General features: G+C 37.1%; 1 protein-coding gene across 1 annotated transcript; it reads right to left on the bottom strand.

Moving 5' to 3' along the window:
- Positions 1–356: 356 nt before the first annotated feature.
- On the bottom strand, positions 357–24,913 carry LOC133556382 (ATP-sensitive inward rectifier potassium channel 12-like). Its single transcript, XM_061906258.1, has 3 exons — positions 24,702–24,913; positions 8,250–8,428; positions 357–4,921 (listed from the first exon to the last, which is right to left on the bottom strand). Exons 2-3 carry the CDS (start codon positions 8,339–8,341, stop codon positions 3,289–3,291), a joined length of 1,725 nt encoding a protein of 574 aa, XP_061762242.1. The 5' UTR covers positions 8,342–8,428; positions 24,702–24,913; the 3' UTR covers positions 357–3,288.
- Positions 24,914–26,063: the final 1,150 nt, after the last annotated feature.

The following is a 26,063-nucleotide window of genomic DNA, read 5'->3' as shown; positions in this document are numbered from 1 at the left end:
TAATCAATAAAAAACTATAATGTAAATAAAGTTTATAATGTAAAGTAATCATAAAATATAATAATAATGCAAGTATTAAATTTAATATGACTTAAACCTACATTTTCCATTACTGTAGAACTTTTGACCGTTGTACTGTTATTTAAAAGGTAAATGACTTTGTCCTAAATTAATAAATAATAAAACTTTTAAGTGACTCATTTCTGTAAAAAAAAATGTTTACTTTTTTTCCTAGTTAGAAAAACGACGTTGGATGTTGTAATTTTTTTTGTCTTTGAGTTTGGAATGTCATGAGAATAAAGTCGCATAGAAATGAATCTTACAGGAATAAAGTCCATCCATCCATTTTCTACCGCTTATTCCCTTTTGGGGTCGCGGGGGACGCTGGCGCCTATCTCAGCTACAATCGGGCGGAAGGCGGGGTACACCCTGGAATAAAGTCAGATTTATTTATTTTTTTAATGTTGCTTTTTTAAAAAGAAATAATGGTAAACATTTTTCTATACAACATAGTACTTTCATTTTAGTTTTTTTCTTTAGTTTTTAGATTTTGACAAAATTCAAGTTGTATTTTATCAAGAAAAAGGCGAATTTGCAAGTAAATTAAGTTATTTCTGTTAAAAAAAAAACGCCATAAAGTAAAACAATTAAATAACGATAAAATTTTAATATACTTTTTTGATATAGTCATAATCCTACAAGAATGCTGTTGCATTTTTTTCCTTAAAAAACTCAAATTCACGATAATAACGTCCTCATTTTTCAAAAAGGATCGTAGTCTTAAAAGGGTGCATCGAAAGGGGATATTTTTCGATAATTGTCGTCTTTTTCAAAGACATTTTTTCTTAAGTAGTTCTAACTGTACGAAAATAAAATGTAACCGCCGAGTAACATTTTTTCTTTAAAAAGGTCATAAATCGCAAAATACCGGTAGATTAAAATTTATAAACCAAAAAAATGTGAGACAGGCATTTATTTATCGAGAAAAACATCAACAGGATGCAAAAAGAAGTGATGGTAAAAGTTTTTTTTCATTACATAGAACTTTAATTAGAGGTTTTTTTTTTTGTTTTTTTAGAATTTGACCCAAATTTGACCAAAACCTAGTTTTATCAAGAAAAACGCAAATTTGCAAGGAAATTAAGTTATTTCTGTTTTTAAAAGAGTCATGAAGTTATACAAATAAATAATTTAATTTTAACATAATTTTTTGATATAGTCATAATCCTACAAGAATACTGTTGCATTTTTCCCCCTTAAAAAACTCAATTTCACCATAATAACGTCCTCATTTTTCAAAAAGGACCATAGTCTTAAAAGGGTGCATCAAAAGGGGATATTTTTGGATAATTGTCGTCTTTTGAAGACATTTTTTTCTTAAGTAGTTCTAATCGCACGAAAATAAAATGTAACCCCCAAGTAACATTTTTTCTTTAAAAAGGTCATAAATCGCAAAATACCGGTAGATTAAAATTTAGAAACGAAAAAAATGTGAGACAGGCATTTATTTATCGAGAAAAACATTGATAGGATGCAAAAAGAATTGATGGTAAAAATGTTTCTTTATTACATAGAACTTTAGTTTGAGTACTTTTTTTTTTTTTTTTTTTTAGAATTTGACCCAAATTTGACCAAAATCAAGTTTTACCAAGAAAAGGGCAAATTTGCAAGGAAATTAAATTATTTCTGTAAAAAAAAAAAAAATGTCATGTAGTAAAACAAATAAATAACAATTTAATTTTAACATAATTTTTAATAATAACATTTTTTTCTTTAATAAGGTCATAAATTGCAGAATCAATTTTAATTTAGGAGTGGCAAAAAATGGGAGACGGACATTTATTTATCCAGAAAAACATAGGTAGGCTTAAAAAAAGACATATTTTTGCAAATCTCTTTTTAAAAAAAGAAGAAGTTTTTTAAAAATACCACTTTGTCATGGTTTGACCTTTTCCTCGGAAAATATGACTTTGTTCTAGTCAGATTACTTTTTTGTATATAATTATTTTGGAATCCTATCCTCAAACAAAATCAACATTTTATTCTCTGTGACTTTTGTGCTAAAAAAAATTCATTTAATAAAAATAATCTATTTAGTTATTTTTTATGTATGGCCCTAATAAATATTCCCTTAGAATATAGTTATAGTCATTTCAAAATGTCTGCGATGAGGTGGCAACTTGTCCAGGGTGTACCCCGCCTTCTGCCCGAATGCAGCTGAGATAGGCTCCAGCGACCCCGAACGGGACAAGCAGTAGAAAATGGATGGATGGCATTTTAAAAATAAAAAATTGGAAACTCCCTAACCATCACTAATGAATAAATTATTTTTAAAAACAATTCCATCCTGCAGCCTGAGTTACAACTATTCGCTACTGTGCATCAGAGATGGCAACCGGGGAGGATGCACGTGCATGTACGAGCCAGTCTGCCCCACAACAAGAGGGTCGCAAATAAGAAAGGAACTATTGACTGTAACGTCAGACTATTATGGCAGACTCGCGCAAAGATCTTCGGGTAGATCTCTACCATATATAACACCCGGTACCATATACACCATATATGGGTATATAACACCCGGTACCATATATACAATATATGGGTATATCACACCCAGTACCATATACACCATATATGGGTATATCACATCCGGTACTATATATGCCATACATGGGTATGTCACACCCGTTACCATATATACCATACATGGGTATATCACACCCGTATCATATATACCATATATGGGTATATATCACCCGGTACCATACATACCATATATGGGTATATCACACTCGGGAAGAAGGTATGCAAATTCCATACAGTACGTTGGGAGGAAGTATGAAGGAGGGCAAGATTGTTTTATAAACATCTCCGCCATGGTGTATGTCACCTTTTCGGGACTTATGCAGATCCCAAATACACAAAACCAATACCAATCGTTAAGAAAAGTTGCTTTTGCACAATAGGTCCCCTTTAACGCGTTATAGTTAGCTCTTATCTCAGAACCCTCTCCAGTTGAGGTACCACTGTACCTGCAATGAAAGCACACTATATTTACAAAGTGCAAGTTTGGTTTCCTCAGAGATGGTGCAGTTATAGTTCTTGTCACTGGAGATAAATCCGTAGTCGTCGTTACCTAGAAAGAGAATGTACAATACCTCAAACCAGCACAGTTTTTTTGGCTGAAGCCAAGACATGAGTTTGAGAGAAAGCCTTTTGTTCCAGATGAGTTCAAAGGACTCGGATATTGAGAGGAAACAAAAAGGAGGTCTTGACTGGTGACTGGCTTCAGACTCCAGACTCTCGACTGATGTATAAAGGTAGACCGGGTTGCAGTTTGTCGAGACTGATCTGATTGTCGGTGTCCAGCATGCAGAGCATCTCAACCATCTGCTCCTTTACAAATGTCTCCTTGAGGCCCAGGTGAAATTCCCCTCGCAACTTTGCCTCTTCTAGGCTTCCCGACTCCCTGTTCTCCTCCTCCTCCTCCTCGTCATCATCCCCACAGCAAAGTGCTACCTCGTTTTCGTAGCAGAAGGCGCTCGGGGAGTGGAGGCCCAGGAGTTGGCGGGCCGCCCTGGGAGCAAACGGTGAGGGCGACCTGGATAAACTCGATGCTGAAGATGAGGGCGGACCGCCGCTACCTACCTTCTGGCTGAGCTCCCTGGCACTGCAGTGAGGCGTGGATGGCACTTCGTACGTCTTGTGGAAGCGGGAGTAGTCCACATGGTAGCGGTTCCCCTTCTCAAAGACCACCGGCTCAAATCGTTGACCCCACAAGATCTCCTTTGCTAAGTAGGAGCTACGAGCCTGAGTGGTCATTGCCGTGGCCTCCACCATTCCCTCGAGGATGACCACAATCTCAAAGTCTTCCTTCTGTAGGTCTGTGCTACTCAGATCGTACAGAGGACTGCTCTTGTTGATCTCGTGAACCACCACAAGTGGTGACACGAGAAACAGTCGGTCCAGACCGTCGTCATAACCAACGTCTATGTCTGTTTGCTCCAAAGGGAGGTACTCGCCCTCAGCAGTCACTTTGGGCTTAATAAGCTGGGCACGGACATGCGCCTCGACGATGTGGCTCTTGCGCATGTTCCCCAGGCGCCACATCAGGCACAGCTTCCCGTCTCGTAACGCGATGACGGCATGATGCGAGAAGAGCAAGGTCTGAGCCCGCTTCTTGGGCCGCACCATCTTGGCCATGATGGTACCTATCATAAAAGAGTCAATAATGCAGCCCACGATGGACTGCACCACCACGGTCACCACAGCCACTGGGCACTCTTCCGTGACACACCGAAAACCGTATCCAATGGTAGTTTGGGTCTCGATAGAGAAGAGGAACGCTCCGATAAAGCCCTGAATGTGCAGAATACATGGTCGCCATTTGTCCTGGCCGTCTTCCGCCTTGCTTGGAGTGTCGCCTTCTTTTACGGCGACGTGGAGGTCGAAGTCTCCATGAACTAACGCCACTCCCCAGAAGACAACGCCGAAAAACAACCAGGACAAAAGGAAAGTGGTGGTAAAGATGAGCAGCAGGTAGCGCCAGCGTATGTCCACACAGGTGGTGAAAATGTCAGCCAGGTATCTGCGTTGTTTATCCTCCATGTTGTCAAAGACCACGTTGCACTGGCCGTTCTTCTTCACAAACCGACTGCGGAGGCGACCCGTGCCCAAGTCGAAGCCGACGTGTCGACAGGACGGCGAAGCGCAGCTGCTGTTGGGGACCATGGAGTCGTCCGTCGGTCTCAGAGACAAAGCCCCCCGTCTTTCTTGTTCCCCAGGGTATTTTACCGCTCTTTCATCCTCAGCGTGCATGCAGGATCCCGTCAGGGTCTGCTGAGTCAGAGGACTATGGCCATTATGGAGGCCCAGGGCTGAGATCTTCAGGGCATCCTCGTCTGTGGAAACAATGCTGTATCTGAAAAACAGAAGATTGTCTCCATGTCAACACTGAATGATTTTTGGTCTTTTAGTTTCAACAGCTAACAAGTTTTCTGATGGGGTGAATTATAAAGGGAAATTCAAACGTAGTTACTGAAACCAGTACATTGATGACTCTGTAATAAAATAAATATATCGTCGTGCGAACTGGCCTCCTCTGCAATGGTTATGCAAAACATAAATGTCCACTGTAGAGGACGGTGGGTCTCGGATATACGCCAAGTACATTTAAATAAACTACTCTAGGGGCTGCATTTCTAGGAGGCTAAGGACCGAGGGGCAGGACTTCTCCCGTCCATCCATCCATCTTCTTCCGCTTATCAGAGGACTTCCCTCTCCCCAGCCACTTAGTTCAGCTTCTCTCGGGCGATCCCGAGGCATTTCCAGGCCAGCCGGGAGACATAGTCTTCCTAACGTGTCCTGGGTCTTCCCTGTGGCCTCCTACCGGTTGGACATGCCCGAAACACCTCCCTAGGGATGGGTTCGGGTGGCATCCTGACCAGATGTCCGAAATACCTCATCCGGCTCCTCTCCTTTTGGAGGAGCAGAGGCTTTACTCTGAGTTCCTCCCGGATGACGGAGCTTCTCACCCTATCTCTAAGGGAGAGCCCCGCCACCCGGGGAAGGAAACTCATTTTGGCCGCTTGTACCCGTGATCTTGTCCTTTCGGTCATAACCCAAAGCTCATGACCATAGGTGAGGATGGGAACGTAGATCGACTGGTAAATTGAGAGCTTTGCCTTCCGGCTTAGCTCCTTCTTCACCACCACGGATCGATACAGCGTCAGCATTAATGAAGATGCCGCACGGATCCGGCTGTAGACCTCACGATCCACTCTTCCCTCACTTGTGAGCAAGACTCCGAGGTACTTCCACTCCTCCACTTGGAGCAAGATCTCTTCTCTCTCCTCCCGTTAATAAATATATTCTTATTTTGAGACTCAGCATGGACATTAGTTTTTGATCAATTTATTTGATCAGTTAAACATTAATGTAATGTTTTATTTTTAGGTCTCCTCATAGCTAGCATTAAAAGATTAGAGTTGGTACAAAATGCTGCTGCTCGACTTTTGACAAGGACAAGAATATTTTATCATATTACGCCGATACTGTTTATACTTTTTTATATACCTACATACATCATCGGCGGTCACTGGGGGTGGTAGGGGGTGTATCCCTTTATGGAGGATGCCTGTGCGTGACTTGTTTTACATGGGGAGACTGGTGCACAGACAGTCACCACACAATCCTTGACAGAAACGGGTCAGGGTCCAGTGGCATGGAGTCCAAGACGACTGGGGCCTTCTTCCGCCATCGCAGCCGTTGTGGTAGTTCTTAAATCTACCGTCTTCCGCCCACTCCGCCGTTGAGGCCTTCACCGTATCCCTGGCTAGGGGTCAGTCAGGTATTAGGCCTTTGCCAAGGGCCACCTGGGGTAACAGTAAGTAAAGGGGTTAACATCCTAGTACCCCAAGACCCCCTAGAGGAGCCTCCACTGCCGGATTCACTTTAACGTCATGTCCAGGAAACACCTACATATATATACCTATACTGGCCCACCTGCACCAGCTCCCAGTACACTTAAGATGCGACTGTAAGGTTTTACTACTTACGTACAAAAAACTTAACGGTTTGGCAACATCTTATCTAGCTCAGTGGCCTTGTAGTTAGAGTGTCCGCCCGGTGACTGGGAGGGTTGTGAGTTCAAACCCCGGCCGAGTTGTACCAAAGACTATAAAAATGGGACCCATTGCCTCCTTGCTTGGTGCTCAGCATCAAGGGTTGCAATTCGGGGTTAAATCACCAAGTGATTCCCGAGCGCGGCACACGCTGCTGCTCACTGCTCCCCTCACCTCCCAGGGGGTGAACATGGGGATGGGTCAAATGCAGAGGACAAATTTCACCACACCCAATGTGTGTGTGACAATCATTGGAACTTTAACTGATTGTGTTCTACACTACGTCCCGTCCAGAAACCTCCGTTCCAAGAAAGCCGGCTTTTTTTGTGATTCTTAGGGCCCAGAAAGGGTCTGCAGGCTTTAGGTCGTTTTCTATTCAGGCTCCAGTACTCTGGAATGCCTTTAGAGATGCAACCTCTATAGAAGCAATTAAGTCCCACCTTAAAACTCATTTGTATACTCTAACTTTCAAATAGGCACTGTTTTAGACCAGTTGACCTGCCACTTCTCTCTCTTTTTGGAGGAGATGCTAACAGTTCTGAGTCATGACTTAGTGTGGACCACTTCTCCATGACTTGGTTGGAGACCTCCTATGTTGCCCCAAGTGGACTGGACTCTCACATAATCATGACTATTATGATTGTGGTTTTTGCAGTACCTTCTAGGCACCCATGATTAAGGGCGTTATAAATTAACTCAGATTGATTAATTAATTGATACTTAAGACGATAGACTTGTTATGCAACATAAAAGTGTCGACTGCCGTGAATGGTGGTCTTTGGGAAGATAAATATCGGTGCAAAGATGTGATTTTTAGGGCCCCAAAAAATCTGCAGGCTCTAGACCGCTTTCTATTTGGGCTCCAGTACTCTGGAATGCCCCAGTTGGAGATACCGCCTCAATAAAGTAATTTGTATACTTTAGCTTATAAATAGACTCTGTTTTAGACTAGTTGACCTGCCACTTCTCTCCACCTCGGATAAGCAGAGGAGGATCGATGGATATATATATATATATATATATATATATATATATATATATATATATATATATATATATATATATATATATATAACACATATATATATGTATATGTATACACTATATATATATATATATATATATATATATATATATATATATATATATATATATATATATATATATATATATTTATATATATATGTATATACATATATATATGTATATACATATATATATATATTATTATATTATATTATATATTATATTACAGCTTTAACTCTTCTGGGAATGGCTGTCCACAAGGTGGCGGAGTGTGTTTATAGGAATTATCGACCATTCTTCCAAAAGCCAAAAAGGCCTGGCTCTCAGTCTCCGTTCGAATTCAACCCAAAGGTGTTCTATCGGGTCCAGGTCAGGACTCTGTGCAGGAAAGTCAAGTTAACCCACAGCAGACTCTGTCATTCACGTCTTTTTGGACCTTGCTTTGTGCACTGGCGCATAGTCATGTTGGAAGATAAAAGGGCCTGCTCTAAACTGTTCCCACATGTTTGGGAGCATGGAATACGTTGGAATGTTGGATTAACTCTTAAAGAGTTGATATCAAATCCGTTTCAGATAACAGTCTGGATTGTATATACCTACCTGTTGACTCGCACCGCCCCCATGGCAATGGTGATCATCAGTCTTTGTCTGGAGGTGCAGAAATGTAGGCTGGGACGGGCGGTGCCAACCATGAAAGTACTGTTGCTGGACGAGGATGCAATGTGAGCTCAGGTCTGCCTCGCATTTGTCAACGACAGCGTCTTCTCATCACACATTTTCTGAAAACAAACATACAAAAAATTTACTATTTTAATATGCATGTAGTCACACTTTATATACAAGATCAAGTACTATACAGTATTGTTGGATTAACTTTGTATTTGTTAACAAAGCCATGAAAACAACAACGACAACCTGAACTGCGCTGTTTTGCCAACACAGAAGTCCCTTTGATGCCCTCACAAATGATCAGAAATCACACAAATCCCACATTAGCATTTTTCTACCATAATAAACATCTTAAAAATGACTGTCCGCTTACAAACAGAAAGGAGTAGACACAGGTAGGAGAGACCTGGTGTGTGTGTGTGTGTGTGTGTGTGTGTGTGTGTGTGTGTGTGTGTGTGTGTGTGTGTGTGTGTGTGTGTGTGAGTGCGTGCGTGCGTGCGTGCATGCGTCCGTGCGTGCGTGCGTCCGTGTGTGTCCTGTTGGAAGTGTCGCTGCTGAACAAAAGGTAGTCCTCGCCTCCGTTGTGAAATAAATCCACTTTTCGGAAATTCCGTTCTCATCACAATGAAAAAACTTGCCATGGTACGAAGCCTGCTTCAATACGAGCGAGCACATAAATGGCTGCCAGCGGGACAGGAAATGAACGAACGAAGCCGTCCATAGCGTTCCTACGCCTATGTATTCTTCATCTGTCATTCCAAGCAACGTTTCTAAGTTTTACAATAAAACTAAAACTATTCTTACATATTATAGGGTCCCATGTGCGACATCTGTTGGAGTGCTATATTTACGTGCTATCATGTAATGACGCTAACATAGTGAGCATTAGCTAATATGCTAACATGTTTACAAGTGTCTGTTGAAATGCTAAAATGATAAATAAATAATTAACAACATACCCCAATCCAAACGTATATAAACACATTACTGTCTGAAGAACTAATATACTGTAAATTGCCGACTATAAGCTGCTACTTTTTTCCTACACTATAAACCCTGCGGCTTACTAGACGGTGCGGTTATGGATTCATTTTCGCTGACGGCCATAAAAACAAACAACCAAACAAAAACACCCAGCAAATACAATGACAAGATATTTTATTGTTTGTGCATGGCTCCCTCTTTTGGACGAGTGCCGTTGAGTCTTCTAGCCATCCATAGCGTTGCTACTTGTATGGAGTCTTCATTCTTCACTCCAAGCAACGTTTGTAAGTTTTACAATATAACTAAAACAATTCTTACTTACTAAAGTGTCCCATGTGCGACGTCTGTAGGAGCGTTTTCATGCATATTTGTACCTGCTATCGTAATGTAATGAAGCTAGCGACATTAGCATTAGCTAAAATGCTAACACGTTTTCAAGTGTCTGTGTTAGTATTACTAACTTACAAGGGCATTCTTTTTGTGTTCTTTCAGTTTTACAAATCCCTTAGTAAATTCACCAAAACGTCACCGTGGAGTTTTTGAGTCTGTTTAGAAGATTAGAGAGTTAGCTTGCGCAGCTGGTGGCTCCGTGACCATGACTGACGTTTTGTTTGATCAGCCAGTTTACTGCCCTGTTACAAACAATTAAGGTATGTAAATAAACATTGACAGAATATTTCTGTGCAAATAACTAATTTCACAAGGTATATATCTGCGGCTTAATAGTCCGGTGCGACTAATATATGGAAACATATTTTTTTTCCTTCTAAAATTTAGTGGGCGTGGTTTATAAACCGATGCACTCTGTAATCCCAAAAATACGGTACTTGATTAATACAATAATATCGAGTTAACTCGACATTTTAGCCAGCACTCTTCATAAGATTTTTTTTGTAGTTTAAGTCATATCTTTATATACTTCAACTCAACGTTATTGTCAACGTTATTTCCCTGTAAAAACAAAAGATGTCAAAATGAATGTGTTTGTACTGATTAATAACTATTATTTTTAAAATTAGTAAAAAATAATAAAATATTAATAAAAAATATTAAAAATATAATATTTTTTTCTTTAAAAATATAATGAAGAATAACATTTATAAAATTGTTAGATAAAATACAACAATCAACAACAAAAATAACATTTCTTTGTTCCAATGCACTTCCATCATAAAATTGCCCAAAAATAAGAGAAAATGAATAGCAGGTCCATATTATTGTGCATAAATGTGTTTTTTTTTTTGTTTTAGAAATACAGTTGTGATTTTTGTTAGCATTATCATGATGTTAAAGGTTTTTAATAAACATGTTAAAAGTGCAAATTCTAGGAGTGCACAAAAAAATCGATTAAAATGTGATTCACAATTTGTATTTATTGTGTGAATGCTCCAAAGCATTCACACATTCTTTCCTCCTCTTCTCCTTATTTTGCCACGCTCTACCATCTACATTTTTCACCCGATTCGAACCGTTCCAACTTCAAACTAATCAGCCTTTTTGGGAATCGCGGGATTTTCCTTGACAAATTTCAAAAATTCCAAAATTTCCCAGAATTCCAGGTTTTCCGGGACATTTTTCCCATTCAAAATGAATTGGCCATTTTTCAAGCTTCCACCATTTCCACGTTTTTCAACCATTTCAAAGCATTCCACCTTCAACACATTCCACTAATCCTGGACATTTAAACTATATGTTTTCCAAATAACTTGGATTTTGATACTGGATTCTGATATTTTCAGCGAAGACCGTTTTTAAGAAAAAAATCCCACTAAAATTCTTGGGGATTCAAAAAATATTTTTACTTTTAACCCTCTCGAATCAAGATCAACTTTAGATATATCTGTGGGTTATGAATATTGTTTTATGTTTTGGGTTTTTGTTTTGTTTCCCTGATGTCCTTATTTTTATTTTTTTTTTAATGACACACACACGTCACTTACTATATGCCAGAGTTTAGGATAAAAAAACTATATGTTCAATAAACTATGAAGTATGAACAATAATAATATGGGCTGCTTGTATTGCATTGCAGCAAACCCATAATAAATAAATGGATGAAATTTGGTTCATCGCTTATTATCTGCCAGAGTTTAGGATAGGAAAACTATATGTTCAATAAACTGTGAAGTACGAGCAACAATAATATGGGCTGCTTGCATTGCAGCAGACCCATAATAAATAAATAGATTAATCTTGGTTCGTCGCTTATTATCCGCCAGAGTTTAGGATGGAAAAACTATATGTTCAATAAACGGTGAAGTATAAGCAATAATAATATGGGCTGCTTGCATTGCATTGCAGCAGACCCATAATAAATAAATAGATGAATTTTGGTTTGTCGCTTTTTTTCCGCCAGAGCTTAGGATAGTAAAACTATATGTTCAATAAACTGTGACGTATGAGCAATAATAATATGGGCCGCTTGCATTGCATTGCAGCAGATCCGTAAAAGATAAAAAAGTTTAATTTTGGTTTGTTGCTTATTATCTGCCAGAGTTTAGGATAGAAAAACTATATGTTCAATAAACTGTGAAGTATGAGCAATAATAATATGGGCCGCTTGCATTGCAGCAGACCCATAATAAATAAATAGATGAATTTTGGTTTGTCGCTTGTTATCCGCCAGAATTTAGGTTAGAAAAACTATATGTTTAATAAACTGTGAAGTATCAGAAACAATAATATGGGCCGCTTGCATTGCATTGCAGCAGACTCATAATAAATAAATAGATGAATTTTGGTTTGTCGCTTCTTATACGCCAGAGTTTAGGGTAGAAAAACTATATGTTCAAAAAACCTGTGAAGTACAAGCAATAATAATATAAGCGGCTTGCATTGCATTGCAGCAGACCCATAATACATAAATAGATTAGTTTTGGTTCGTCGCTTATTATCCGCCAGAGTTTAGGGTAGAAAAACTATATGTTCAAAAAACCTGTGAAGTACGAGCAATAATAATATAAGCGGCTTGCATTGCATTGCAGCAGACCCATAACACATAAATAGATTAGTTTTGGTTCGTCGCTTATTATCTGCCAGAGTTTAGGATAGAAAAACTATATGTTCAATAAACTGTGAAGTATGAGCAATAATAATATGGGCTGCTTTCATTGCATTGCAGCAGACCCATAATAAATAAAGAGATTAATTTTGGTTCATCGCTTATTATCAGCCAGAGTTTAGGGTAGAAAAACTATATGTTCAAAAAACCTGTGAAGTACAAGCAATAATAATATAAGCGGCTTGCATTGCATTGCAGCAGACCCATAATACATAAATAGATTAGTTTTGGTTCGTCGCTTATTATCCGCCAGAGTTTAGGGTAGAAAAACTATATGTTCAATAAACTGTGAAGTATGAGCAATAATAATATGGGCTGCTTTCATTGCATTGCAGCAGACCCATAATAAATAAATAGATGAATTTTGGTTTGTCGCTTCTTATACGCCAGAGTTTAGGGTAGAAAAACTATATGTTCAAAAAACCTGTGAAGTACAAGCAATAATAATATAAGCGGCTTGCATTGCATTGCAGCAGACCCATAATACATAAATAGATTAGTTTTGGTTCGTCGCTTATTATCCGCCAGAGTTTAGGGTAGAAAAACTATATGTTCAAAAAACCTGTGAAGTACGAGCAATAATAATATAAGCGGCTTGCATTGCATTGCAGCAGACCCATAACACATAAATAGATTAGTTTTGGTTCGTCGCTTATTATCTGCCAGAGTTTAGGGTAGAAAAACTATATGTTCAATAAACTGTGAAGTATGAGCAATAATAATATGGGCTGCTTTCATTGCATTGCAGCAGACCCATAATAAATAAAGAGATTAATTTTGGTTCATCGCTTATTATCCGCCAGAGTTTAGGGTAGAAAAACTATATGTTCAAAAAAATTGTGAAGTATGAGTAACAATAATATGGGCTGCTTGCATTGCATTGCAGCAGACCCGTAATAAATAAATTGATTAATTTTGATTCGTCACTTATTATCCACCAGAGTTTAGGATAGAAAAAAAATATATTCAATAAACTGTGAAGTATGAGCAAGAATAATATGGGCTTCTTGTATTGCATTGCAGCAGACCCATAATAAATAAAAAAGTTAAATTTTGGTGTGTTGCTTATTTTCTACCAGAGTTTAGGGTACAAAAACTAAATGGTCAATAAACTGAAGTATGAGCAATAATACAAACCCCGTTTCCATATGAGTTGGGAAATTGTGTTAGATGTTAATATAAACAGAATACAATGATTTGCAAATCATTTTCAACCCATATTCAGTTGAATGCACTACAAAGACAACATATTTAATGTTCAAACTCATAAACTTTATTTTTTTTCCGCAAATAATAATCAACTTAGAATTTCATGGCTGCAACACGTGCTAAAGTAGTTAAGAAAGGGCATTTTCACCACTGTGTTACATCACCTTTTCTTTTAACAACACTCAATAAACGCTTGGGAACTGAGGAAACTAATTGTTGAAGGTTTGAAAGTGGAATTCTTTCCCATTCTTGTTTTATGTAAAGCTTCAGTCGTTCAACATTCCGGGGTTTCCGCTGTCGTATTTTACGCTTCATAATGCGCCACACATTTTCGATGGGAGACAGGTCTGGACTGCAGGCCGGCCAGGAAAGTACCCGCACTCTTTTTTACACAGCCAAGCTGTTGTAACACGTGGCTTGGCAGTGTCTTGCTGAAATAAGCAGGGGCGTCCATGAAAAAGACGGCGCTTGGATGGCAGCATATGTTGTTCCAAAACCTGTATGTACCTTTCAGCATTAATGGTGCCTTCACAGATGTGTAAGTTACCCATGCCTTGGGCACGAATGCATCCCCATACCATCACCGATGCTGGCTTTTCAACTTTGCGTCGATAACAGTCTGGATGGTTCCCTTCCCCTTTGGTCCGGATGACACAATGTCGAATATTTCCAAAAACAATTTGAAATGTGGACTCGTCAGACCACAGAACAGTTTTCCACTTTGCATCAGTCCATCTTAATATGATCTCGGGCCCAGAGAAGCCGGCGGCGTTTCTGGATGTTGTTGATAAATGGCTTTCGCTTTGCATAGTAGAGCTTTAACTTGCACTTACAGATGTAGCGACAAACTGTATTTACTGACAGTGGTTTTCTGAAGTGTTCCTGAGCCCACGTGGTGATATCCTTTAGAGATTGATGTTGGTTTTTAATACAGGGCCGTCTGAGGGATCGAAGGTCACGGTCATTCAATGTTGGTTTCTGGCCATGCCGCTTACATGGAGTGATTTCTCCAGAATCTCTGAACCTTTTGATGATATTATGGACCGTAGATGTTGAAATCCCTAAATTTCTTGCAATTGCACTTTGAGAAACGTTGTTCTTAAACTGTTTGACTATTTGCTCACGCAGTTGTGGACAAAGGGGTGTACCTCGCCCCATCCTTTCTTGTGAAAGATTGAGCATTTTTTGTGAAGCTGTTTCTATACCCAATCATGGCACCCACCTGTTCCCAATTAGCCTGCACACCTGTGGGATGTTCCAAATAAGTGTTTGATGAGCATTCCTCAACTTTATCAGTATTTTTGCCACCTTTCCCAACTTTTTTGTCACGTGTTGCTGGCATCAAATTCTAAAGTGAATGATTATTTGCCAAAAAAAAATGTTTATCGGTTTGAACATCAAATATGTTGTCTTTGTAGCATATTCAACTGAATATGGGTTGAAAATGATTTGCAAATCATTGTATTTCGTTTATATTTACATCTAACACAATTTCACAACTCATATGTAAACGGGTTTGTAATATGGGCTGCTTGTATTGCATTGCAGCAGACCCATAATAAATAAATAGATGAATTTTGGTGTAGAAAACCACATAAAACCATATTATCTGCGCACTTTGGACAGCCACGGTTTATGCAGTAAAAGGTTGCGTGGTCAATGATCATGTTCCTAGGAAGTTGATGCTGTTTGGAGCTCTTTGGTTGATGGTTTCCAAGGAAGGACAAAGCCTCAGAAAACATTTCAACAAAGCTGGAGGCAAGTGAAAGCTCATGGACCAGGTTCTGGTCAACTTGCGGGGACAGAGGTCCGAACAAGACTTGAATCCGCTGCCAGAGGAACAATTGATCGGCCACTTGGCCCCCTGACAAGGTTGCAGGGCGTTATTATGTCAGAACCAGCAGAACCCAAAAGTGGCGCTTGCGTAACCGTCAGTGGGTCGATGGTCCTAAAGGGCTTTGGCAGTCAGCAAGGCACTAATGGACAGTCTTGGGAATATTTCCCACAACTGCCTTTTTAAAAGCCTTGGCTCGATATGACGCAGGTCGGCAATAAAGCGTCACGTGTGGCGGCCTTGATGGGATTTGCTGTCATGTAACGGGCATGACGCTCCCGGACTGCCGGGCCCCGCGGACAGATGTCGGCGCCGATTGGCCGGATCACCGGCGATTAATCCCAAGGAGGCAGCCTGACGTCAGCGTGAAGACGCACGCATCTTGGAGGGAGGGGTCTTCCTCACGGATGTCTCGGGGCGGGCCGGTCCTGCATTCTGCTGGCAGTCACTGAGTGTCATTGCGGGGAATCGACCCCTGTCTTTTATGTAACGCCGTATCCCGACATGACCACGTGGACCGAGGAACTTTTGTCCAACTAGATTTGTTGTGTTTTTTAAAACACTTAGAATACTAATGTATGTACTAAATAATCACCACTTACCATCTTTTTAACTCTATTCCACTTTGCAGTATAACAACACTCGAAATCGGTCGAGTTGTCACGTTGTGTAAATGGTAAATAAAACCAGAATACAATGATTGGCAAATCCTTTTCAACTTATATTCAATTGAATAGACTGCAAAGACGAGATATTTAACGTTCCAACTGGAAAATTCTGTTAAAAAAAGCTGGCACAAGTGGCAAAAAGACAGAGAAAGTTGAGGAATGCTCATTAAATACTTATTTGGAACATCCCGCAGGTGAACAGGCTCATTGAGAACAGGTGAGTGCCATGATTGGGTATAAAAGCAGCTTCCGTGAAATGCTCGGTCGTTCACAAACAAGGACGGGGCGAGGGTCAACACTTTGCAAGCAAACGGCAGAGCAAATTGTTTAAGAACAACATTTCTCAACCAGCTATTGCAAGGAATTTAGGGATTTGACCAGCTACGCTCCGTAAAATCATCGAAAGGTTCAGAGAATCTGGAGAAATCACTGCACGTAATCCATGATGTTACACACCTTGGATCCCTCAGGCGGTACTGCATCAAAAAGCAACATCAGTGTGTAAAGGATATCACCACATGGGCTCAGTCGGGAACACTTCAGAAAACCACTGTCAGTGACTACAGTTGGTTGCTACATCTGTAAGTGCAAGTTAAAACTTCACTATGCAAAACCAAAGCCAGTAATCAACAACACACAGAACGCTGCTGGGTTTGAATTTTTTTGTTTTTTTCAAGCTGCCGAGCCTCCTCTGAAGTCTTCCGGGCTTGAGTAGACAAATTCATTATGATCGAGATGTCGTTTGCAATTCTGTCTATTAATAAATTTTTAAAATCGGATTAATCACACTTTTAAATTTGGAATAATCGCGAATAATCGCAAGTATTACTGGTAGCTTTAACCCGCTTGCATGATTTCAATTAACTTAATCTAATTAAATAATAAAAAAATAATACTTTGTCACAAATACAATGTTATTGTTAGGGAGTTAAAAGATAAAGGAGCAAAATAAACTGTGTGATTGTACCTGATTAATCAATGTTTTCTGTGATTAAGCGCATGAGTTAACTTGTTATTTTTTTTACAGTTTTAGTTACATTACACTCATTTTCTACGTCACCTATTACACCTTTACTAAATGAGGCCCTGTGTCTGTAAAAGTATCTAACTTTACTTTTAGCATATCGCTAAAGCAGGCTACGTGGATGTGAAATTATCTTTATTTTTCTCAAGCTGCCGAGACTCCTCTGAAGTCTTCCGGGCAAGATTGGACAAATTCATTATGATCGAGATGTCATTGGTAATTCTGTCTAATAACACATTTTTTAAAATCGGATTAATCACACTATTGAATTTAGATTACCGGTATTCGCGATTAATCGCAAGTATTACTGGTAGCTTCAACCCGCATGCATGATTTGAATTAACTTAAACAATTTAATTGACTAATAGAAAACAATACTTTGTCACAAATACAATGTTATTGTCCGGATAGATAAAAGGTAAATGAGCAAAATAAACTGTGTAATTATACATGATTAATCAATGTTTTCTGTGATTAATCGCATGTGTGTGCGACAATCATTTGTACTTTAACTTTTAACTTATGAGATAACTTGTTATTTTTTTACAGTTTTAGTTACATTACACTCATTTTCTACGTCACCTATTACACTTTTACTAAATTAGGCTCTGTGTCTGTAAAAGTATCTAACTTGACTTTTAGCATATCGCTAAAGCAGGCTAAGTGGATTTGAAATTCTTTATTTTTCTCAAGCTGCCCAGCTTCCTCTAAAGTCTTCCAGGCGAGATTAGGTTGAATTCATTATGATCAAGATGTCGTTGGTAATTCTGTCTAAGAATAAATTTTAAAAAATCGGATTAATCACACTATTGAATTTAGATAAATTGCGATTAGTCGCAAGTATTACTGGTAGCCTTAACCCGCTTAAATAATAAAAAAACAATACTTTGTCACAAATACAATGTTATTGTTAAGATAAATAGAAGGTAAATGAGCAAATGAACTCTGTGATTATACCGGATTAATGCAATGTTTCTGGACTAATCATGATTAATCACAAGTATTACTAGTAGCATTAACTCGCTTAAACCATCTAATTAAATAATTGTAAAAAACAATACTTCATCATAGTTATTGTTAGTATAGCTGGAAGGTAAAGGAGCAAAATGAACTGTGAATATTCTGCATAGATACTTGATTAATCAACGTTTTCTGTGATTAATCGCTCAAGTTAACTCGTTATTTTTTACAGTTTTAGTTATATTTCACAAATTTTCTTTGTCATCTATTACACTAAATGAGGCCCTGTGTCTATAAAAGTATCAAACTTTACTTTTAGCATATCGTAAAGCAGGCTATTTGGATTTAAATTTATTTTTATTTTTCTCAAGCTGCCGAGCTTCCGCTGAAGTCTTCCGGGCTAGATTAGGTGAATTCATTATGCTGTTAGTAATTCTGTCTATTAATACATTTTTAAAATCCGATTAATCACACTTTTGAATTTGGAATAATCGTGATTATCGCAAGTATTAGTGGTAGCTTTCATCCGCTTGCATGATTTCAATTAATTTAAACAAGTGAAGTGAGGTGAATTATATTTATAAAGTGCTTTTCTCTCGTGACTCAAAGCGCTTTACATTGGGAAACACAATATCTAAGTTACATTTAAACCAGTGTGGGTGGCACTGGGAGCAGGTGGGTAAAGTGTCTTGCCCAAGGACACAATGGCAGTGACTAGGATGGCGGAAGCGGGAATCGAACCTGCAACCCTCAAGTTGCTGGCATGGCCGCTCTACCAACCGAGCTATGCCGCCACAATCTAATTAACTAATAAAAAACAATACTTTTTCACAAATATAATGTTATTGTTATGATAGATAAAAGGTAAATGAGCAAAATAAACTGTGTTTATACCTGACTAATCAATGTTTTCTGTGATTAATCGCACGAGATAACTTATTTTTGTTACAGTTTTAGTTACATTACACACATTTTCTAGGTCACCCATTACACTTTTACTAAACTAGGCTCTGTGTCCTCCCCGTGAATGCGTGGGTTCCCTCCGGGTACTCCGGCTTCCTCCCACTTCCAAAGACATGCACCTGGGGATAGGTTGATTGGCAACACTAAATTGGCCCTAGTGTGTGAATGTGAGTGTGAATGTTGTCTGTCTATCTGTGTTGGCCCTGTGATGAGGTGGCGACTTGTCCAGGGTGTACCCCGCCTTCCGCCCGATTGTAGCTGAGATAGGCGCCAGCGCCCCCCGTGACCCCAAAAGGGAATAAGCGGTAGAAAATGGATGGATGGATAATGTTATTGTTATCATAGATAAAAGGTAAATGAACAAAATAAACTGTGTTTATACCTGACTAATCAATGTTTTCTGTGATTAATCGCTCGAGATAACTTATTTTTTTACAGTTTTAGTTACATTACACACATTTTCTAGGTCACCCATTACACTTTTACTAAACTAGGCTCTGTGTCTGTAAAATTATCCAACATGACTTTTAGCATATCGCTAAAGCAGGCTAAGTGGATGTGAAATTATTTATTTTTCTCAAGCTGCCGAGCTTCCTCTGAAGTCTTCCGGGTGAGATTAGGTTGAATTCATTATGATCGAGATTTCGTTGGTAATTCTGTCTTTTTCTACATTTTTTAAAATCAGATTAATCACACCATTGAATTTAGATTAATCGGGATTAATCGCAAATATTACTGGTAGCATTAACCCGCTTAAACAATACAAAAAAACAATACTTTGTCACAACTACAATGTTATTGTTAGGATACATAGAAAGTAAACGAGCAAAATAAACTGTGATTATACCTGATTAATGCAATGTTTCTGGACTAATCATGATCAATCGCAAGTATTACTAGTAGCATTTACTCGCTTAAACAATCTAAATAAATAATAAATAAATAAAATTGTGGTATTTTTGTTCATAGCCCTTGAGCATCTTTAATGCAGAAAACGCATCCAAGCATCTGTAGATTGTACCCTCGCTGATACAAGTTTGAACTCCCCTGCTTCGTGTTGCATAACTTTAGAAAATGTTGGCTGAAAGCGAAGGAGTCCTGTGCGGTTTATTCATATTTTTAACGTTTCTGTTCAGTTGGAGTCGTTGCTGAAGTATCAGCGTGAATTTGGCCGCAGACTTCAACCCCTGGGGGAGGCTGGCCATAATTAGCGGTTGTAAGTCTCCATAGCAACGCGTTTTCTCCATAGCAACGCGTTTCTTCCCTCCTGGTGTTGCCAGCGCGTTTGTGCACTTTTTCTTGTATGACTCACCCGATTCCCACCCAGCACCTGCTCGCTAAAATAATTTGACTTTTTGGGTTTTTTGAGCGCAACGAGACGTGTGTTTGTGTGCGTGTTGACATTGAAGCTTGCTGCAAAATGTTGTCGTGTTGTTTCGATTTAAAAAAAAAAAAGGATGTTAAACTAATACCCCCTTGAATGTATGTATATATATTTTTTAAATATTTGCCTTTTTTTATGATACATTTTTAATTTTATTAATGTATATTTATAGAGTTTATATCTTAAACGCAAACAATATGTACTGAGTGGCCAGGCTGTTTTTACATTTGCACTTTATATTTATTGACAGTTTAGTTAAGAAAAATAAAAAAATCACTTTTAAATGTAGTTAATAGAGTTTATTTGTGTAATATTTTTTAATATGTATATTTCTTAAGCGCCAAAAATTATGACCACAGTGGTCAAGCTGTCCTTTTCATTTGCATTTTAATTTTATTGAAAGTTTAGTTAAGAATCATTAAAAAAAATCACTTTTAAATTTAGTTAGAATTTGTTTATTTTTATAATATTTATTCTATTAATGTATATTTATGTATTTTATATCTTAAGGCCAAAAATTACGACTAAAGTGCTGAACCTGTGTTTTCATTTGTAATTAAATTTTATTGACAGTTTATTTAAGAAGCATAAAAGAATATCATTTTTAAATTTTGTTAAATGTGTTTATTTTTATAATATGTATTTTATTTTATTAATGTGTATTTATTTATTTTATATCTTTAGCGCAAAAATTATAACTAAAGTGGTCAAACTTTGTTTTCATTTGCATTTTCATTTTATTGACAGTTGAGTTAAGAAATGTAAAAAAGTCACTTTTAAATATGGTTAAAATTTTGGGATTTTATAATAATTATTTGATTAATGTATATTTGTGTGTTTTAAATCTTCAGCGCACAAAAATGGACCCGAAGTGGTGAACCTGTATTTTAATTTGCATTTTAATTATATTGACTGTTTAGTTAAAAAAACATTTAAAAAATCACTTTGAAATATATTTAGAATGACCTTATTTTTGTAATATTCATTTCATGTTATTAATGTATATTTATGTATTATATATCTTAAGGGCAAATATTATGACTAAAGTGGTGAACCTGTGTTTTCATTGGTATTTAAATTTTATTGAAAGTTTAGTTAAGAAACATATAACAAAAAAATAGTTAAAATTAGTAAATTTTGATATGTATTGTATTTTATTAATGTATATTTATTTACTGTATATATCAAGCTCAAAAATTATGATTAAAGATGATTTTAATTTTATTGACAGTGGAGTTAAGAAACATAAAAAAACACTTTTAAATTGAGCTAAAATTAGTTGATTTTTACAATATTTATTTTATTAATGTTTATTTATGTATTTTATATATCTAGCGCAAAAATATGACTAAAATGGTCAAGCTGTATCTTCATTTGCACAGTTTTTTTAAAGAAACATTATTTGTTATTAAATTAGTTATATTCAATGACAACATAATAGTGTTTAACAAGTGCCTTATTTTGCAGTATATTAGACTAATATTTATTTTTGTAATCAGCCTGACCTAAGCCTTGATAATCATCTTTGTGATTAAAACACATCAATTGTCAAGGTTGTAAACTGTAAGTAAGGTGGATATAAATAATAAATATGAGTCAAATGAAGACGTAATCCCGCAGCAGGCAAAGATGGAGGAAGCCCTCCCTGGTCAAAAAACAGATTAGTCCTCCTCCTAATCTCCCGGGGCCGGAGCACAATATGAAAGGTGGTGGCTGGCGTGAGCCGGCCTCAACCCGGCAGCGTAATCAGAAAGTGCGATGGAAGGAGCAGGCGTGCTCATGGAGGAACGTGAGCTCCTGACAGGAACATTCCTCCGGCGGACGCGACGAGAGGGGGGAGATTAAGATGAGGAGATTATGACGTGGGCACACATCTAATGGTATTTACTTCACACAAAGAGAATAAACGTGTGAAAAAACACTATGCGCTCAAAAATAGTTTGGATTGTTTGTCTCTTCTGAAGGTTCCCAAAGAGTACATTCAACTAAACCAATCTACACATTCAGTATTTATACACATAAAGTTGATAATTTCTAGGTAATAATTCAACACATTGGGTACAAAAAACAAGTTTTAAATTATTTTAATGACTAAATGAAATAGGTATCTAAAAGGGTGAAACATTCTTTTTTATTTATTCATAGTTTTATTCTAAATAATTATTTTTTTCATATTATATATTTTTTTTATTCATATGTTTTTTGTTCTAAACAATTACTTTTTTATTTGAAATCATTTTTAACCTGTTTATTTTATCATAATGCATTTTTACAGAGTTTTTATACACTATTTTTTCACACTGAGTATTTTAAAATGTTTTTTTTGCACTGAATTTTTAAATTTAATTTTTTAAACACAGAACTTTTTTACAGTGCAATTATTTTTACACTGAATATATTTTACCTTGAATTTTTTTCTCACTCTATTTTAAGACTGAATTTTTAAAAATGCATTTTTTACACTGATTTTTTTTCACGCTCAAATTGTTTGCACTGAATTTTTGTACACTGAATTTTTTTTACACTGATTTTTAAAACTGAATTTTTAAACACTTAATGTTTTACAATGCATTTTTTTACACATTTTTTACACTGAATTTTTAAACACTGCATTTTTAAAAATGCATTTTTTACACTGATTTGTTTTCATACTAAAACTTTTTGCACTGAATTTTTGTACACTGAATTTTTTTACACTGAATTTTAAAACTGAATTTTTAAACACTTAATGTTTTACAATGCATTTTTACACATGTTTTACATTGAATTTTTAAATACTGAATTCAAAACATTCATTTTTTACACAGATTTTTTTTCACACTGAGATTTTTTGCACTGAATTTTTGTACACTGAATTTTTTTTTTACACTGAATTTTAAAACCGAAATTTTAAACACCTAAAGTTTTACAATGCATTTTTTTACACAACATTTTTATACACTGAATTATTAACACTGCATTCTTTACACTGATTTTTTTTTCACGCTGTAATTGTTTGCACTGAATTTTTGTACACTGAATTTTTTTTTTCCAATGCATTTTTTTGGCACATTTTTTACACAGAATTTTTAAACACTGAATTTTTAACAATGCATTTTTTACATGATTTTTTTTCACGCTGAAACTTTTTGCACTGAATTTTTGTATACTGTTATTTTTTTTACACTGAATTTTTAAACATACAATTTGCTAACAGTTTTTTTCTATGAAAATTCTCAGCATAATTTGATGTAAAAATAATTTAATTCACAAAATTCAAACGTAAACAATTCAGTTATATTAATTGAGTTTAAAAAAAAAACACAATCTAACTTCCACATTGACGTATCTCACTTTGCATACAAACACTTTATATCACATATTTTCTATATATTCCAATTTTGTAGAGTTTCACCTTTACTTTTATTTTGTCTTTTTATTTATGTGTTAAATACAGTGAAACATACTATTAGACATACATAAAGTGCACTGGATTAGAAACTTTTACAGCGTTTGCACCACTAAAAAGGTCTTCCAATGAATTCCGGTAATTATCTATTACACCTATAAATAAATAAATACAAATTCTTTAGTTTGGGCTCATTTGGGCGTACGACGACAAGTGACGATGAACTTCACCCTGAAAGTTTCCACCTCTGGCCGCGGTCGATGGCACAAGTTGTGACGGGCCAGTTTGCCGACTCACCAGCGGGAGTGACGCGTGTGGGCCGAATTGAGGCCACGGGAGCTGTCCGGTGCTGAAAATCGATGCGACGCCCGCAGGAACAATCGACAGGCAGGATGGGGGGATGGGGGTTGTGGTGTGGTGCAGCAGTCTCCTGCCCAAACCCCAGTAATGATTTAAATTTTAATTTTTTTATTTTTGGCCATTCAGACATTTACCCCGCTGTGCCACATTTTTGACGGTCGACTCACTCAGACACATTAGGGTCAATTTAGTGAGTGTGAATGTTGTCTGTCTATCTGTGTTGGCCCTGCGATGAGGTGGCGACTTGTCCAGGGTGTACCCTGCCTTCCGCCCGATTGTAGCTGAGATAGGCGCCAGCGCCCCCCGCGACCCCGAAAGGGAATAAGCGGTAGAAAATGGATGGATGGATGGACTCACTCAGACTCAAGAACGTTTTGCACAAATATCGATCCGCTTGTTTCTGCAACAAGTCCGTCAGCTTCCCTTGAAGTTTTTTTTTTTTTTTTTTTTCCAAATAAGTGAGCTAAATTAGGAAGATTCCTGCCATTGGGATAGAGAAAATCCGTCCATCCATACTGTATCTACTTGATTATTATGACGTTGCTCACCTCTGATGGTAAAAAAAAAAGTGTCCCTCTCCTTAGTGTCCCTGCTGAGCGATTCATTCGAAGACAGAAGTTTCTTCTCGAGGTCCTCGTTGTGTTCCTCTCTAATATTTCATGGCCTCGCTCCAACTTGGTAAATGTCTCCTCTCGCAGCTTCGTCGCATTGTTCCATAGTGCTGAAGAGTGCCTCCCGCTGCAGCCTCGCTTGTGCATCCGCCTCCATCTCTGCGTGTGCATGTGTGTGTGTGTGTGTGCTCGCGCGCGCGCGCGCGTGTGTGTGTGTGTGTGTGTGTGTGTGCGTGTGTGTGTGTGTGTGTGCAAGAGAGAAACAGAGACAGATGCATGATTATCTTCCTATTCACATGCCATTGTTTTCTTTCCGTGTGTGTTTTTAGATGTCGACCTACTATCCAAACAATGAAATTAAAACAGAAATCTCTCAGAATTGTTGTGAATTTTCCATCAACTTCGGAAAGAAGTTTGCAGATCCAGCGTGGATATGGAATAAAATGACAGCCCAAAGTTTGTGTCACTCAAGCCCATTGGCAAGTAAAATTGAAGTTTACTAAGAGAAAAAACGATTCGAAAATATAGAAAAACTCATTTTTGCAAGTGAGAAAAAAAAACAATTTGCAAGTATAAAAACACGTTTTTGCAAGTAAAAAAGCAATGTGTAAGTATTAAAAACATTTTCTGCAAGTAAAAAAACCATTTTCAAGTATAAAAAACAAGTTTTTGCAAGTAAAAAAGTGATTTGCAAGTACCAAAATTGTTTTCTCCAATTAAAAAAAAATATTTCCAAGTATAAAAACAAGTTTTTGCAAGTAAAATGACGATTTGCAAGTATTAAAAACATTTTCTGCGAGTAAAAAAAGCAATTTTCAAGTATAAAAACAAGTTTTTGCATGTAAAAAAGCGATTTGCAAGTACCAAAAATATTTGCTCCAAGTAAAAAAAATCTTAGCAAGTATAAAAACAAGTTTTTGCAAGTAAAATAATGATTTGCAAGTATTAAAAACATTTACTGCAGGTAAAAAAAAAAGCCATTTCAAGTATAAAAACAAGTTTTTGCTAGTACAATGACAATTTGCAAGTATTAAAAACATTTTCTGCAAGTAAAAACAGCAATTTTCAAAGAAAAATTTTTTTTTCAAGTATAAAAAAAAGTTTTTGCAAGTACCAAAAATATTTTTGCAAGTAAAACAACGATTTGCAAGTATCAAAAACATTTTCTGCAAGTAAAAAAAGCAATTTTCAAGGACATTTTTTTTTCAAGTATACAAACAATTTTCAAGTATAAAAACAAGTTTTTGTAAGAAAAAAGCTATTTGCAAGTACCAAAATTATTTTCTGCAGGTAAAAAAA

The sequence above is a fragment of the Nerophis ophidion genome, linkage group LG01, assembly GCF_033978795.1.
Source record: "Nerophis ophidion isolate RoL-2023_Sa linkage group LG01, RoL_Noph_v1.0, whole genome shotgun sequence".
NCBI classification, from domain to species: domain Eukaryota; kingdom Metazoa; phylum Chordata; class Actinopteri; order Syngnathiformes; family Syngnathidae; genus Nerophis; species Nerophis ophidion.
The sequence above is the reverse complement of the archived record's forward strand: the minus strand, read 5'-3'. Positions and strand labels throughout refer to the sequence as shown.